The 17,526-nt window shown below is 38.1% G+C and overlaps 1 protein-coding gene across 1 annotated transcript in view; it reads right to left on the reverse strand.

Moving 5' to 3' along the window:
• LOC126247983 (2-oxoisovalerate dehydrogenase subunit alpha, mitochondrial) overlaps positions 1 to 15,835 on the reverse strand; it is a 173,831-nt gene extending 157,996 nt beyond the window's left edge. The window contains exon 1 of the mRNA XM_049948554.1: positions 15,575 to 15,835. Coding sequence (XP_049804511.1) covers positions 15,575 to 15,643 — 69 coding nt within the window. The 5' untranslated portion in view covers positions 15,644 to 15,835. The remainder of the gene's footprint in view (positions 1 to 15,574) is intronic.
• Positions 15,836 to 17,526: the final 1,691 nt, after the last annotated feature.

A 17,526-nucleotide genomic window follows, 5' to 3' on the forward strand; every position in this document is an offset into this window, starting at 1 on the left:
CTAGGCACACAGCTCTCCTGACCATAATTCCTCTGCCCATAATTCCTCTACGTCCATCTTACTGGAACTAAGTGATGTCAATTCATTGCCTAAATCAGATGTTAATAACTGCTTATCTGTTCTATCTAGCAGAAACACTCTCCTAACCTTCTTGATGGATTTATTAACTTTCGTAACCATAGTTGCTATAATGACATCATGCTCCCAAATCCCTGTTTCTATACTGACATTGTCGATAAGGTCCAGCCTATTTGTAGCTACAAGATCCAACACATTTCCACTGCGTGGACTGCCAAGCCAGTTGCTCAAGACAATTTTCAGAAAATGTGTTCAAAAGTATATCGCATGACTATCTGCTTGTACCCTCTGCAATGAATCCATAGATATCCCAGTCTATACCTGACAGGTTTAAGTCGCCTTCACCTAGTACTGCATGATCTGGGTAGTTACGTGCTACTGACTACAGACTTTCTTTTAATGACTCTAGAACTGTCACAGCAGAATCAGGTGGCTGGTAAAAACATCCAACAATTAACTTAGTTTCACCTACATGTGTTATATGTGACCAGATGACTTCACTGTCACGCCCAACTTCAGCCTCAACCTCCTATGACCTATGGCCTCTAATCTGTCTTTCCGATATACGCTCCACGGCTCACTACATATCTCAGAGTTTTCCACTTTGGGTTCCAACCAGCTCTCCATCCCAAGAATAATTTGAGCATGAGAACTTTCCTGGAGAGCAGCAAATTCGGGAACTTCATTACAAATACTTCAACAGTTTACTGATAAAATTGTGACAGTCAAAGTGTCTTTACTCTGAACACCATCTGACTTCCCTCGCTTCATATCAACTGGTGAATGTTCATCAGAACACCTCAAATTACCATCTAGCCTAAAAAACTCTTGTTTTCACTCCACAAGTACTCTGCTACCCGAGTAGCTTCTTTCTTTGTGTGGTGCACCCCCAACCTATCAAGGGGAGTCCTACAACTCCCTATACGATAACACAGGCCTAGAAATCCGCAGCCCAGACCATCACAGGGATGACGAAGCCCTTGGTTGAGACCCTCCACTCACTTCCAAACCAAAGTACCCTGACCAACCGGAGGAGGAAATCACTGAAGTTCAAAGGTACAATGTGAAAAGATCCTTGGGAATATGACTGCAAAAATTGGGAAAGAAGGAATATATAGAAACACTATAGGAAACAAAAGCCTGCATGCAGTCAGTAATGATAATGGAAGGAAGGAAGATTGGGTTTAACATCCCATCGACATCGAAGTCAATAGAGATGGAGCACAAGTTCGGACTGTGTCAAAGGTGGGAAGGAAATCAGCTGCGCCCTTTCAAAGAACCATCCTGGCATTTGCCTGGAGCGATTTAGGGAAATCATGGAAAACCTAAATCTGGATGGCTAGATGTGGGTTTGAACTGCGTCCTCCCGAATGCGAGTCCTGTGTGCTTACTACTGAGCCACTTCACTCGATAACGATAATGGACTAAGACTGAGAGATTTAATCAGTGAGATGATAGAAAGCTCATGGCATCTAAGGAAAGATATTAAAAAGTGCACTATGTCATCGCCAGTCACAGTTACAAGAAAGCAAATGGACCGTGTAATTATAGATAAACAGCAAGCATGAGATATTAAGGAGCAGTGGACGGAGACACAAATCATTACTTAATGCGGATCAGATGCAGACAGAGGTAGATCTGGCAATATACAAGGAGAGTAGGGTAAAAGAGAAACGTAATAAAGTAAGTCTCCAAATTAAAGAAGAGCAGGAAGAACACAAGAAGAAATTAGTGGAGATTTTCAGAACAGGAAACAACATGGGGACGGAAGGAGATGTGTAAACTAAACGGGAGATTTTGAAAACAGCCTTCAGCATAGCAGCAAACAAAGTACTGGGGAGGGTAGAATACAAAAGACAAATTAAATGGTTTGATGGAGAGATCACTAGTAACCCAAATGAAAAATTAAGTGAGGTAAAAAATGCTGCAAAGGAAAACAAGACTAGAAGCACAAAAGTATAAGGAGAATAGGAAAAGAGCTAATAAGTTATGCAGGATGAAGAAAAGGCAGTATGAAAGGAGGAAGACAGAGCAGTTGGGCGAAATGGGGGACAATAAAGAGAAACAAAAGTCCTACAAAATATGAAGAGAACTGAACAGAGGATTCCATCTGAGAGTAGTCTTGGATAAGGGAGACAAAAGCAAAGCTCAGGGAAATTGGCAGGAACATTTTACTGAGTTACTCAGTGGAAAGGAGGATTCATTCTCTTCCTCGAATGAGACTTGGAAACATAAGCGGCAGAGCAGGATGTCACATCTCCAGATTTAGAGGAACTGAAGAATACAATTAAAAACCTAACAAATATTAAAGTAGCAGCACAAGACAGCGTAGAGGCCAAATTATTAAAATTTATGAGAAAGAAGATGGAGATGGCTGTTAATGGATTAGTAAGGAAAATCTGGATAAACGAAGAAACGAATGAAGACTGGACCATGAGAAAAATCTGCAGATTACTATGAAAGGTGATAAGTCAGAATGCAGCAAATTACTGTGGGATAACTTTCTTGGATAAACTTGCAAGTTGTTTAGTAATATTTTAGCTTCTTGACTACAATGCTGGGTGAGAAGGATACTGGAAGATTATCAGGTTAAATTTAGAAAAAATACACAACCACTCATTAATTTCAATACAACCTGGTATTTCAGATTTACAACACAAATCAAACGTTATTTATCACAAAATATAATTATATTAACTTCTGCATATAAAACAATCACAATCATTATGCTTTACTTTCCTCAAAGTATTCTCCTTTGGATTTAATGACTGCCTCACAAACTCTAGGCATGTGGTCAATCAGTTTTTGTAAGTGTTGTGAATCTTTATCATTGCACACATCTTAAACAACATTCCAGAGGTGTTCCTTGCTGGATACATTAACTTCCCTCATACGTCTGTCCACTTCATCCCAGACCATTTCAATGGGATTATGATCGGGGCTTTGAGATGGCCATACCGTATCATTCAGTACTTTCTGTTTTTCCTTTGATCAAAAGTAGTTCGTACAGTATGCCGACTGATATTATGGGTCAATATCCTGTTGTAAGGTGAACCCTTTCACTATTAAGTGCAATCCACTTCGTATTGTATGATACTGAAGTATGCAGTGGAACTGCTTCTGATCCATACATCCTTATATTTTCACAATGTTGCCAACTCTATCTCCGACAAAACATCCCCAAACAATAAAAGAACCTCCACCGAGTTTAACTGTAGGTAGAACACACTGCTGGGCCACCCTTTCTCCTACAAATCAGCAAACAAGTATTCTCCTTCTCGTTCCAAAAATCTCTAACTTCAATTCATTGGTAAGTAACACCTTCGTCCACTCTTCTGATGGACAATTACGATGTTTTCTATCCCATTCAAGTGTCTTCTGTTTATTTATGGGCCTTAGAAGGGGTTTTCTTGCTGTGACACATTCTTTCAAGCCGACTAAAGTCCGTCTCGTTTTTACTGTTGCAACAGATATTGTTGACGTGTTCATTTCTAGCAATTCTGCACTAATTTGGGGTGCTGTTTTGAATCTATTTCTCTTACTGGTATTTCTGATATAGTTTTCATCACTTTTAGTTGTTTTACGAGGTTCTCCTCATCGTGGTATGTCTTTATTGCTACCTGTTGTCTTCTAGGGGTGAAGGGTGTATTGCACTCCCCCTATAGACACACTACACTGTTTCGCAATTTGGCAAATAGATAAACCTGCTTGGCTAAGTGCTACATTTGCAACATGTTTTTCTGTGGGTATCTCCACTCGTGGAGCCATACTAGCAATGTGCACACTTCAATGTCATGAAGGAACTGACGAGCAGGAACCACACGTTATGTAATGCTTGCTGTTCGCTGCGGACATCACATCACTACAGGGAACAACACAGGTGCACCAAATGCGGCATCCGTTGGCAAATAGGTAAACAAATATATCAGATACGTACATTACGTTTAGGTACACAACATTGTTTGTTGGATACTATTGTACCTCAATGGCCTCACACAAAAATCATGACATGTGTACAACTGTTGTACTATTCCTTTGCTTCCTCAACCATAATATCCACAGTATTCGAGCTTATCTACAGAGAACTAGATGTCATTTATTGGGTGTATTGAAATTAATGAACGGTAGTGTACATCCATAATGAACCAGATATTTTTTTGAGACAAATGCTAGAGAACATTTATGAATATTCTGCAATTTCATCAGTTGTACATTGACTTTAAACAAGCACACAACAGTCCAGACAGAAATAGTATTCTCCAAAGTATGAAGCACTTTAGTGAGGCTGATGGAAATGGCAATGAAAGCAACAGTTTGCAAGGCCAGAATAGAACATGAGTTGTCAGGAGAGTTCCATGTATGGATGGTGCTGTGGCAGGGAGAGATTATATCTGAATTACTCTTTAACTTAGCACAAGAGAAGTTAATTTGGCAAAAGCAAACAAACCCATGGGGGAACAATATTTAACCAGCAAGTTCAGGTGGTGGAATATGCCAGTGACGTAGCATTAAATGCACGGAATGTATGAAAGATAATTACGCTTCATCAGAAAGAGTGGTGCAGAAGCTAGAACTGGAAATGAATACATGCAAAACAAAGTACATAGTAATGGGAGATGCCGGTAAGAATAACGAAGAGACTTGAATAGAGACAACTGGGAAAGAATATCAAAGAGCGGAAGCATTTTAATATCTATGTTTGACAATAACAGAAGATAGCAAGACATCAATAGGAATTCAAGGAAAGATAGCAAATGGAAACTGATGATATTATTACATGCAGAATACATTTAAGTCCAGAAATGTTAGTAGGAATACAGGAATCAAAATACGAGAATGTGCTGAAAAATAATGCTTTCGAATATTTGCAAACCTCTGCCACTAGAGGGCTTCGAACTGTAGCATGTAACATGGCAGCACATAAGTTAACTGTGTCGGTGTGTGAGAAACAACATGCTGTAATTGAGTTTTAAATTTCAAAAAGTTTGTCTACATAAGGCACACTCTCTCGTTCAGCATGACAATGTCAGACCACACCCAAGAGCCATGAGACCAGAAACAATCTGACACCTTGGGTTCACAGTCCCGACTTGGCCCTATTATGTGTTTCCAAAACTTAAAGAACACCTTTGAGGACTTCACATTGATAGTGATGAAGCATTGCAAGCAGAGGTGAAGTTGTGGCTCCATCAATAATGTCGAATATTCTACAGTGACAGCACCAAAAAACTGGTCTCTCATTTGGAGAAATGTGTTTGTCATCAGGGTGATTACATTGTGAAATAAATATGTAGACATGAAGAATAAAGTAGAATGTCAATAACATTCATTTTATTTAAAAAGCTTTAAGAGTTTTCACAAACAAAATTCAGAGTCAATACTTTTCAGCACACACTCATATATTTGACTACTATTTGTGGATCTGAAGGCTGAGTGATGACTAAAAACAAAGAAGGCTCGTTGTTGAGAGGGGAAAGGAAGATTTTGAGAAAGATATTTGGGGCAGTGAGAGAGGAAGAAAGCTGGAGAATAAGGGCAAACACAGAACTATTGACACTTTTTGGACAGAAGAATAGGGCAGTGAAAAATCAAGCAAGATAAAACAAGGTGGGCTGGCTGTATTCTAAGAATGTCACAAACTAAGAGTGTTAAGAAAGTGTTTACAGGAAAGTCTGAAAGGAGAAGGAGAATAGGAAGATATGGAAGAGGATGTCAAAACAATGGGAATCAGGAACTGGAGAAGGAAATTAATGGACAGAGACGAATGGCGGCAGTTGACAAAGGAGGACAAGGTTTCCAAGGACTGTCCTGCTGACCAGTAAGTATGCATATGGATTAAATTTTAGGCAAATCAAAGAACACTGTACAATAGGGGCCAAGTGAATGAAGCAATGCAGTTGTTAAGACATTGATCTCGTATTCGGGAGGACAGAGTGATTTATGTTTTCCTCAACCATTTCGGCAAAGGGTGATATGGCTCCTTCATCAAGGCCTCAGCTGAGCACCTGTAATATCCTCATAAAGGCATACTTATATATTCTGTGTGTATACGTATTTTGAACTATTTATTTTCACTATATTATGATGATACATCCATGTATCATTGTGAGATGATATCTGGTAGTATGAATGAATATATAAACAAGGACACGAGAGAGTTCTAATAGATGAAACACAATTCTTTTTTGCTGTTGTTCATGTACTAGCTGGCAAATGAAACTACCATATAACAAGTAACATCAACCTTTGGCTATGCAGCAGATGGCTGTACCAGCAAAATCCAGAATTTGAATTTCAGATAAAATAACTAACAACTATTTCACCACATGAAGTACAAGCACAAACAATACATCCAAAATAGTAACAGCAACAATATGAAAGCAAAGTAAACAAGGACCCTCCACACAAAGTGAGCACTTCCTATTTTGCAGCATCTAGACATAATCTGCTCAAGAGCTTGTCATTAATGCACTATCCTATACCGTACTCTAACTCACTGCTTCAAATGCTGCATGAGGATACATTGACAGCATTTGTTCTACACCACACACAAACATAGCACTACCGCACAACTGTCTACGTGGTACTTGTTGCTTGAGGGGTAATGTAACTTCCAGCCAACTGTTGATAATTTGGCTTATAGCTTAGCTTTTCACCGCTGCATTTCCAGACAGAGGTTCTCCTATTGCTTCTTCCGTGGTTCTCTATTGTTCCTGAACTTTTCCTCATTCTGTAGAAACCCTACTATGAACAACAGGGATGACATGGGAGCAAATCTAAAACAAGCAGACTTCTCTTAGCCAATAACCCACTTCTACAGCATTAGAGCAGTAAATTTCACCTACTACCCAATGACTATGACCCAACAATAGTAACCACAGAAATTTTACCCAATAACCCCACTTCTCCAGCATAAACATAGGAAAATTTCCTCTTCATGAAAGAATGTGACATAGGCCTTTGACAGAGTTCAGTTAACCGTGGACACCATAAGATCCTGAAGAAGATCCCAGCAGAGGGGTCAAAATGTTGACTGTACAAAAGAAATACAGTGTGGCCTAACAAGCCAGAAGATTTTACCTTTGACACAAAAGGCCACAAAAGCCTGCAGACTTGTATGCATAATATGTTTATACCATCTACAGAAGACTGGAAAACGCGCACAGAAGAAGAGAGAAATTACTTAGTGACCTGACACCTCTTCCCAGTGTCGTGATAATGAGGTTATGCCCAATTGTATCACAATTCGTCACCATGTGCAGACAATGAAAGCCAAGAAGAACTACCAAAGGGCAAGCCAAGCACTTCTTCATCAAAGAATATAGTAAATACACAGGGACTTATGTTAGCTCTATTTTAATAGCTTTGCATTTGCCATTGGCAACAACTTCTCACCACAAGATTGGGATAAAGCAGACACAATAACATTCAATCACTCAGCAAGATTATCAGATTTCAATACTATGACACAAAAAGAGAAGTTTAAGAAACTGATGGATAAAATACACAAAAAAAGATGCCATTCTGGAACTGAAGTGAGTAGTAGTGAACCTTTCATCAGAGGAACTTGATGAAACAGCTGCCTCAGCAATGGGCAATAGTGGCAAATTTCACAACTATATGTAACAGAATTTCTGTTAAAGAAACTGTCAGTGCCATCTAAGTATCCTCATTCTCTCTTCCGAAACTTCAAGCTGAAGGTGTAAGACAGGATATGTTGTAAATTTCACAGAAAGCGAAACCACCCAAATGCAATAGAATGACACAGGGAAGGAAAACTCTCAGTCACCTAAAGAGAAAACAAAGCAATGTGGTGATGAAAGTGGATAACGGAAATGCTACATTTGTTATGGACATTGAAGAATACCACGAGAAGATGGAACAACTATTAGCTGATCCTGTGTACTGCATGTTAAAAGGTAGTCTGACAAACAGAATCATTTGTAAAGTGAAAAATCTGTTATCACACTCCAGAATACATAGCTTTACTGCCAAGAATCTAATGGTTCAAATGGCTCTGAGCACTATGGGACTTAACTTCTGAGGCCAACAGTCCTCTAGAACTTAGAGCTATGTAAACCTATCTAACCTAAGGACATCACACACACCCACGCCCAAGGCAGGATTCGAACCTGCAACCGTAGCGGTCGCACGGTTCCAGACTGTAGCGCCTAGAACCGCTTGGCCACCCCGGCCGGCAAGAATCTAATGCCCTGAATACTTCCCTCACCCAGAATGTATGGCCTACCCAAGATACACAAAGAATGGTGTCCGTTAAGACTATCAGTGAGTGGAATTAGTTACCAGCCTACTTTTTAGCAAGTCATTTATCTGGAAACCTGAGACATCCAGTAGTAAAAACTAACACTTCTGACAACGATTTGAAATTTTTTTTTTTGCAAAACTTTATATACAATAAAGATATCTGATAGTGACATTCCTGTAAGTTTTGATGCGAAATCCTTATTTAGTAACACCCCAGCACCAGGTACAATGGAGATCATAGGAGAGACAGCTGTTCTACATTTTTGTGACCTAACTGAGTTACGGTTTAGATTGAGCTATTTTAAATTTAGAGAAGAACTTTATGAACAGTCTAATGGTGGTGTTATAGGTTCATCCATGTTGCCAGTAGCAGCTGACATTTTTATGGAACATTTTGAGCAGCAAGCATTAAATAATGCTCCTTTAAAGCCCTCTTGTTTGCTTTGCTATGTGGATGACAGATTTGCTACAGAACTATGGCCACACAGCAAAGAGGGACTTCACAGGATTCACAATTCCTTAAATGAGATTCACCGCAAAACCAACTTTCCCTCAGAGGATGTCTGTGAGGTTCGTCTCCCGTTCTTATATGTATTGGTAAAGAGTAGCTCTAACAACACTTTAGGACAGAGGGTGTATGGAAGGCCTACTAACATAAACAGGGATTTAGATGCCACTTCACACCATCACCCAGCCCAGAAGCAAGCAGTGCCCAATACTATCTTCATGGCGTTTTCCTGATCAGCACCAACAGCCTGGAATCAGAGTTGGATTTCTTGAAGAAGACAATGAAGCCAAATGGCAATGCTAGTTTGTCCACAGACACGGTCTTTGAACAGAATATTAATTATGCTTATAAAAATTATGAGCAACCACCTTCTCACTCTGTTATTTTTTTCTGTGGTTAATGACTACATCAGCCGAACTCTCTGAAAATTGGTATACAGCTATCTTTCTTCAGCCGAAACAAAACAAAAAAAAAAACTCTTTTCAACAAAAAGTGGATGGACCTGATTACCTCCACACTGTGGGTGTCTATGAAATGACGTGTGGTTGTGGCAAAGTGCATATAGACGAACAGGACAGACTGTTAAAATACGTACTAAGTAACACAAACGCCATAAGCGGCTACAACGAAGTGTGAAATCTGTGGTACAGAAAATCTTGAGAATTGTGGCCTGGACATTGATTTCAGAAATGTATGCGTGCTGTCTAAAAGTCTGAGAAGTGATTAAAATTTGTAAGAATGAATGTAACTTCAACAGAGAGGACAGCTATAAGATTCCTGCTTTGTGGCTCCCCGCCATCAAGGAACTGACTATGAGGCCGTGTTATGCAAGCAATACCAACGATGTCCAGGATGCAACCTCTATGGACAATAACATTTTTGATAAAGATTCCCCCTTTCCTGCTCTGCCATTTTGCTTCTCTCCCATGATGGTTGCCTACCAAGAGCAGTAGGAAGAATTTGAACCAATAACTCTTCTTTGGCACAAGTGCAGGAAAAATCCCTTTCTATCCAATCATGATGGCCCACCAGTGGTAGCCATAGGAGTTTCTCAGTAACCCCACTTCTTCACTATAAAAGTGGAAAAATCTCTCTTTATAATGGTATACAACACTCAGCTTTGGCAGTGTTCAGTTAACCATGGACACCAAAAGACCCTGAAGGAGATCCCAACAGAGGGATCAAAACCCTGACCATGTAAAATAAATAACAAGGCCTACCAACCCAGAAGATTTTACCTTCAATAACAACAGCTACAAAGGCCTGGAGACACACAATTATGTTCTTGTCATGCATTATAAGGAATCTATTTAACCAAGTACTCTGGCAGTATTGCTCACCAAACCACTTGGATCGCTTTCTTTACGTCACAATCATTATGTCATATTTCTAGCTTTAATATTTCTAACTTACCTATACTGCACATACTGTTTTCTCAACACACAAAGACGTGACCTATTTCTTGATGCTTTACTCTCATTTCATTCATTTTGCATTTCTGCAGAATTCACGAAATCTTAAAAGTATGTGAATAGGAGAACTGGCTCCACAGATGGAACAAACCACTAATTACGAGCAGGAAAATGACATGAAACAAAATTCCATATTATTCCAAATGAAATTGAAAGTTGTATTGCATTCAGATCTGCTGCTTGACTTATCTAACAGTATACTGGGGGCACAGAGCTAAATCTCAGGGCTTCCTGTGGATGACTGCACTTCCATGGTATGGTGTATTTGCAACATTTCAATGATTATTTCATAAACAGGGGATAAAATAGATACCATATTTAATAGTCAGTTTTCACATGAACTCTGTACTTCCTAGTGAGAAGGAAGTTCTGGATTAACATTTGAGCACAAGGGTCAAAATAAAGTTACGATTCCACCCTCTCCTCTGATCTGTGACATAACAGTGTTGTGTTGCATGACGACGTGGTGGCGCAGTGTTTTTAAGTCAGGTCTGTTTGTAGATGGTGTGTTGTAGTATTTGGGGCCACTCTCGTATATTGATGTTTATGTTTCAAAGTTGTTTTAATGATTCATTCAGTGTTGTACACTGAGTGTGTCAGGTTGTTATTCAAAGAGTGTGTGCCAGTTTGCTAGCGAGTTACTTTGATTTTGCACATCGTGGCCAACAGATTCTTGTCTGTATTTTGAATTATTAGTGCTGTGTCTTCCTTATGGTTGGAGACTTAATATTATTTATCTTCTTTTGACAGTCACTGATATGACAGAAATTTGAGAGTAGGTCACTGCTTGTTATTTTTGTTGTTGTACTTGGATTGTAATGTTTGATATTTCTGTTTATGTTTAGAGTTGTTTGGGTTTATTGAAATTGGTGTAGATGCAAGTTTCCGAAATTTTCAGAGTTTTTCTTGTTAGCGTTTGGTAATTGTGTTAGAATGTGGTTGATAGGTACCATGGATATTGGTTTGCCACTGCTGGTTAGATTACATGTTAGCTATTAGTTACATCTTCGTTTGTTGTACTGTAGATTTCGTATCAGACAGGCAGGATAAGTGAAGGTTTAGAGGACAGATATGATGATTTGAGGGTGTTGGTTGTTGGTACTGCAGGCTTCACTTTAGCTGCCACATAGGCCAAGTGAAATTCGTGGTATCAAGTTTTGGAGTTGTGAGTGGGTTCATTGTATAGAAGGTTGTGAATCAGCTGTACAGGTCAAGTGAAACTACCAGGGGTTATTCTCAAAAATCAGGCATATTTGAGTCCCAGGTCATAATATGATTTATTTAAATGCATTTAAGATTTTTCAAATATCTTGAATTTAGCTTAAAACTATACTAAATCATTAATTTACTTATTTTTAAATACAATTATTCAATTTTGTTAAAAATTTCAGTAACAGTATGTGAGATGTCACCTCTGTTACTTCTCCTCTACATCTACCTTGGTTACATTAAGTAAAATTGGACAACACATTATAAAGGGTTTTAATTTTTAACCAGTTTAACAATTACAAAATTTATTAACAATGAGACATTACTGTATTTTTTGTTAAAACCATTTTTAAAGTTACTTAAAAATTGTTCAAACCCAGTCCCATGCCACAGCTTCACCTCTGTAAATAAGAGTTATAGTTCAATAAATGTCTCATACAGTGTCCCAGTAGCTTTCTTCTTCATGTAAGGGGAACTGCAAGCAGCCATCTTGATTCTTGGGCAGTTATAGCGTGGCTTGTACGATTGTAGAGTTTGAGTTAAATTATTACAGTGCAAAGAAGAAATAACGACATTGATTACCATCACCTCAGATACTCCATTGTTCATTGTTTTGGGTAAGTTTTAATCATTTATAATTGTTATTTTTATCAATTGATTACACATTAATTGTAAATTAACACTAAGGAGATAGGAAAGTCTAACCTCACAAGCAGCAGCTCAACATCTAATTTTGTGAATGTTTCTCACCTCCGTGAAAACTGATCTTTACAGAGGTGAGAATGTAGTATCGGAATGTTGATTAGTGATTAAACGATAAAATAAGCTGTCTTATTTATCAAATTAGAAAAGCTATGTCTGTATATAAGTGACACATTTATCTTTTAACTAGACAGTGATTTTTTTAAAAAAAACATGGTTTCGGCTCTAACTTATGATTTCCAAAATATTACAAGGTCAGCTTCAGGCATCAAAACGATCCTATTTTATTTACATCTAAAAAGTAGTGATGGAATTATGTAGCTTATATATGCTTGCTGAGTAGGTTTACCTTAATTTTCTGTATAATAGCCTAATGTTTTTTAGTTTTTAAAGCTAGTCGCTGTACTCCCAGACTTGCTTCTGGCTACGGCCTGGGATTTTTAGGGCAATTTGTTCATATTCCCTAGAAAAGAGAATATCTCTTATGTAGAATGGTGTGAAATCGTGACAGTTTTAAATCTTCCAAACACCAGTAATCAAGGACAGTGCCGATTTGAAAAATTATAATATTTCAGCCAGATGTACCATTTGTATCTTGATCTATTCGTACCGCAATAGCAGGAACAATCAATAATGATTCATTTCATGTTTCAATTACAATTATTAACTTCTAACTTACGCAGTATTCAGGTACTTTAGGAAGGTCTCACCTCCATTACTACCAAGCTCACCTCCACTATTATGTTGAATAATTTTTTTAGTTTTTTCACAAAATACTTTTTTTTTGTGGGGGGGGGGGGACCATTATTGGAGTACTGGTTTACTTGATTGCACTAACATCAAAATACATAAAACTTCGGGTCGACAGAAGCGTCCGATCCCACGCATCGGCTTTGACCCGTGGCGTAAGGGTGTTGTCGTGTGTGACGTCATGACGGCGCAGAGTTTGGTTTGTGAGTGTGGCGTGTTTGTAGATGTCGTCATGTTGTGGTTTGTTGTGCTCTCTGGTGGTATGTTCAGGGTTTTCGTTTGTGTGGTGTAATGGCCTCAGTTTGCTTTTGCTCATTATCCAGAATTGTTAGAGTGTTGGCTGTGTTTGTAGTGGAATTCTTTTCAGTGAGTTAACGATTTTGTGTGAAGGTTAATTTAGTGTTTTTCACTGTATATGGTGTCGTAATTTTAGTAAATTAATCGGTTTTTGTTCAGGAATGGATATGGCGGATAAAATTAACAGTGCGCAGGTCAAGGGAAGTGTTCGATCCCAATGTGTGGCTGTGTATGTTGACATTGGTATCAGGGCATGTTTTTGAGCTATATAGGCCAAGGGAAGTGTTTTATCCTAATTTATGGGATCAGGAGCTGCTGTTGAGCTATATAGGTCAAGGGAAGTGTCCGATTCCAGATGATATTGTGTTTAGTGGTATTTGGGGAGTTTTGTGATGTCGGATTTTTCGTTGTTTTGTGTGGTTTTGTATGGGGTTGGGTGTCTAAATTTGTTTATATTTAGTTCGCACCCAACCAAAAACACCCTATTTCCCGTGCTTGTCCCGTTAGTGCCATTAGACTTTTTGTGGAAAGTGTGTGTGTTTGTTTTTCGATGTATTTTCGTCCTCATAATGTGTACATACCGACTTTATATGCGCCATATTGGAATCGTGGTTTATGGTCATTTCCGCCATATCTGTGACGTCATGGGTCAAAGCAGACGGGCGGAATCGGACGCTTCCGTATTTCCAAAACTTCATTTTCAAAAATAATTTTTTTTTACAAAAATGTCCCATTTTTGAGAATGGCCCGATACTGAGTTGTGTGTAGGTTTCTTGGTATCAAAGGCTATACAGGTCAAGTAAAATTTGGACTACTTTGTTTCCATATTTTGCTTGGGTTACTGGTACCATTTACTTCATAGGTGATACAAAATTTATGATGAGAATCATTTGTGTTGCACATTAAGAATTTTGTGTGCTTACTTTTTTTTTTTTTTGAATGGTCTCACTATTTATACCGATGTTTATTTAGTTTGCCCCTACCCAGAACCCCCTACTTCCTGCAATTATCCCGATAGTTTCATTCTATTGCTGGAGTTTACTATTTTGAGTGTTAGTTATGTTTGTTCACAAGTGTAGTGAGTGACTTCATTCTCTGCATATGCTTGAAATATCAATGTCCGTCACCTTTATGATGTCACGGGTCCAAGCAAATGGATGGAGCTGGTTGTTGTTATGCAGATAAGGACAATACAAATTTATAAAAAAATTCTGATGTCATACAAATCAATAAAGACCGGGTCGTCCAGTGACATTACTATGTTGTGGCTGTGCATTTGATATGGATTGCATGTTTCATCATATACTTTGTTCATAAATGTTTATTAGGAAATAACAACATACACTAAAAAAATTTTTTTTTTTAAAATTGTAATTAAATACTGTATGTGTGAATAATCTAGTAAATACCAAAGATGATGGTGACACCAAGCATCAGATTTAATTAACCCTCCATTGTAACTTGTACTTGGGCCTGAAGTATTGCAGTTTATTGAAATAATATAGTATTGTATCAATTTCTCCATAAATTGAGAGACATAATTACCAAACACAAAATAAATATAACATATGCCACAATATTGATCAACCAAAACATTTTCCCCACAGGTACGCAGGAAATGTTTGGCACTCCAAACAAGGATGTACTGAACTATCTGTAGATTCTCTAAGTAAAAATGTGTAACCTAAGTTTTCTACCACTTAATTTTTTGCCTTAGTGTCAGAAAATGTATGTAACTTGTTACATTGTGCCATGATGCAATGGCACATCTCCTGCTGGCCAAATTTTAAGTGTTTTTGCATTTGATAATCAAAATTGGTCCACACGTTTGGTTATGATGGTCAATTAAATGCCTTTTGCAATAATGGTAAATAATACTTCAAAATGATGAATCTTTATAATCCTATTTTCTTTTCAAGCAAGACAGATTACTGACCAGATTACTCCCTCGCCGATGACCACACCGTGCAAATCTCAAACCACTAGTTGTAAGCAGGAAGTTACTTCAGTTGTTATCAGGGCAGGAAGTTGGTTACAGTTCGTTGAATTTCTATTTGGAACATGTAACTTCAGGCGAGTAATATGACTTACAGGAGATGTGTCTGCATGGCACTTGTTTTTCCAGCAAATGTGAGGTCATTTCACAAAGTTGGTATTTACGTATACAAATACTGTACGTTTCCACGCTAGCAACAACAGTTTTATACTATCGTCGAATCCTGTACCACGCCTGGGAAAATATTATTTGGTTTGAATCCCGCGCTAAATACTGACAATACACAAACATACTTACTCGGAAGGAAAACGGCAACAACAAACGCTGAGAAACTTTCACTCCACGAGAAATAACTCTAGATGCCATTTCCTTCAGGAATCAAAACAACAGGAAACGACACAAATTTCACCATTCATAACACATGTCGTCATCAAATAGTCATATCGATTAGTTGGCACCTGAAACAATATCGTTTTTACAAGCTCCTCAAAACAATAGCACGTGTTTCGTACTTATTTAGTTGCGTATTCCATAGATGTTGGCCACGACAGTTTGTTGCGAAGCCAAATGAATCAGATTGTAGAAATACTATCATGGAATTAATCTGTGACGCTGATGTCACCGTCACATGGCGCTTTAGTAGTAATACAGCAGCTTTCTAGGGGAATAAGTGACATCGATTCCAGTTCATAATAAAGGCCAGTGTACAATCAAAAGATAAAACAAAAAACTATTCAGGGAAATGTTAACTACGGTATAATTTGGAGTGCGCGTTGTACGATGCTATTTTATTCCCCAGTTAGTTATTCCTGGCGTAGCATTCCCATTCCGATTGGCAGCGCAAATCACGCTTGAAGACAATTTTTGCACGCAAAAATAGCGTCATTCGGTTTAGAATGGGTGTGGGCTAAATGTTGATTCACACTAGATCGTCAGATAACGTAAGTTCAAGCTGTATTCATAATGAATGTCAACCAATTCAGTTCGTTCAGCATCTTCGTGACTCTCTCCCATGGAAATTTACTTAGAAATTTCTAGAATCAATTTCAAGCGAGGAATCTAGGAATATATTACAACCCCCATGCGTCGCCCCCATATAAACAGCGAAGACAGTATTAGACTAATTGCAGACCATTTAAACAGCCATTCTTCTGCCATTACATACGTGAATGGAACGGGAGAAAGATCTAATAACTAGTACAATGGGATGTTCCCTCTGCCATGCACTTCACAGTGGTTTGCAGAGTATTAATGTAGATGTGGAGACACTGGCAGGAATTCTTGAAATCTGATATATGCCTCGTGAAAACGTCAACGACACAAAAGTGACATGTTCAGTAACGGAACTGACAAAAAGTTATGGCCACTATATTGTTAATATTTGCAACTATTCTTCATCAGTTGTTACATGACAAGCAAAAGTTACATGACTAGCGGTGAGCTCTCGATAACAGCTAACACAGCACGCCACATGTTAGCAGAACTTCATATTTCTAAAAGCTTTGGATTGCACAACGTTTATGGCATTCACCTCATGATTAAAATGATATATGCACAGCTCCTCTCTTGTACATCAGATTATCACCTTTTAAGTGCTAAACCCCCCAACAAATTTACCATGAACAGACTCCAAACTAGGTGACATATCATATCACAGTTGTCAAGAAGGGCTTAACAGCCCATTAGAGGTACACAGTGATAAAGAAATTTTTGTGTTTTATTCGTAAAATAACTTATTCTATGAAGAACTTTGCATGAAAAAATTATTGAGGATGCATGGGATGCTTTGACATGAATCAAAAGGTTTTATTTTTTGTTTGTATGCCATGCAAAGTTACATTTGGAATATTTGACAGAGACGTTTTTTTACAAAGCGCCATTTATTTAATTTGTACAATTGTTCATAAATATGCTGGCAGAACAGTATAGGCTCCACACTATGCTGAGTAAAAGTCTTACACTACTCTTGTTTACACACTGGTCACCCACAAACAAATCATTAACATCCATTGGTACTGCAGAATGTTCCTTTGTAGCAGATTCATACAAGTATTTTATTTGCAACAACGTAAGTTTGTGCTAAACATACCCTATAAAATTAACAGAGGGATAACAAAATCCCCATCAGTACTTGTATATATGGTAAAACTGTTCCTAACTGCCAAATTTGTTTCTGTTATCAGAAAAGCTTTGCAGTATTTACAACTTTTTTATATAATTTTGTGCACTGTAACCACTAATGTAATGAA

This window comes from Schistocerca nitens, chromosome 3 (genome assembly GCF_023898315.1).
Source record: "Schistocerca nitens isolate TAMUIC-IGC-003100 chromosome 3, iqSchNite1.1, whole genome shotgun sequence".
NCBI lineage: Eukaryota > Metazoa > Arthropoda > Insecta > Orthoptera > Acrididae > Schistocerca > Schistocerca nitens.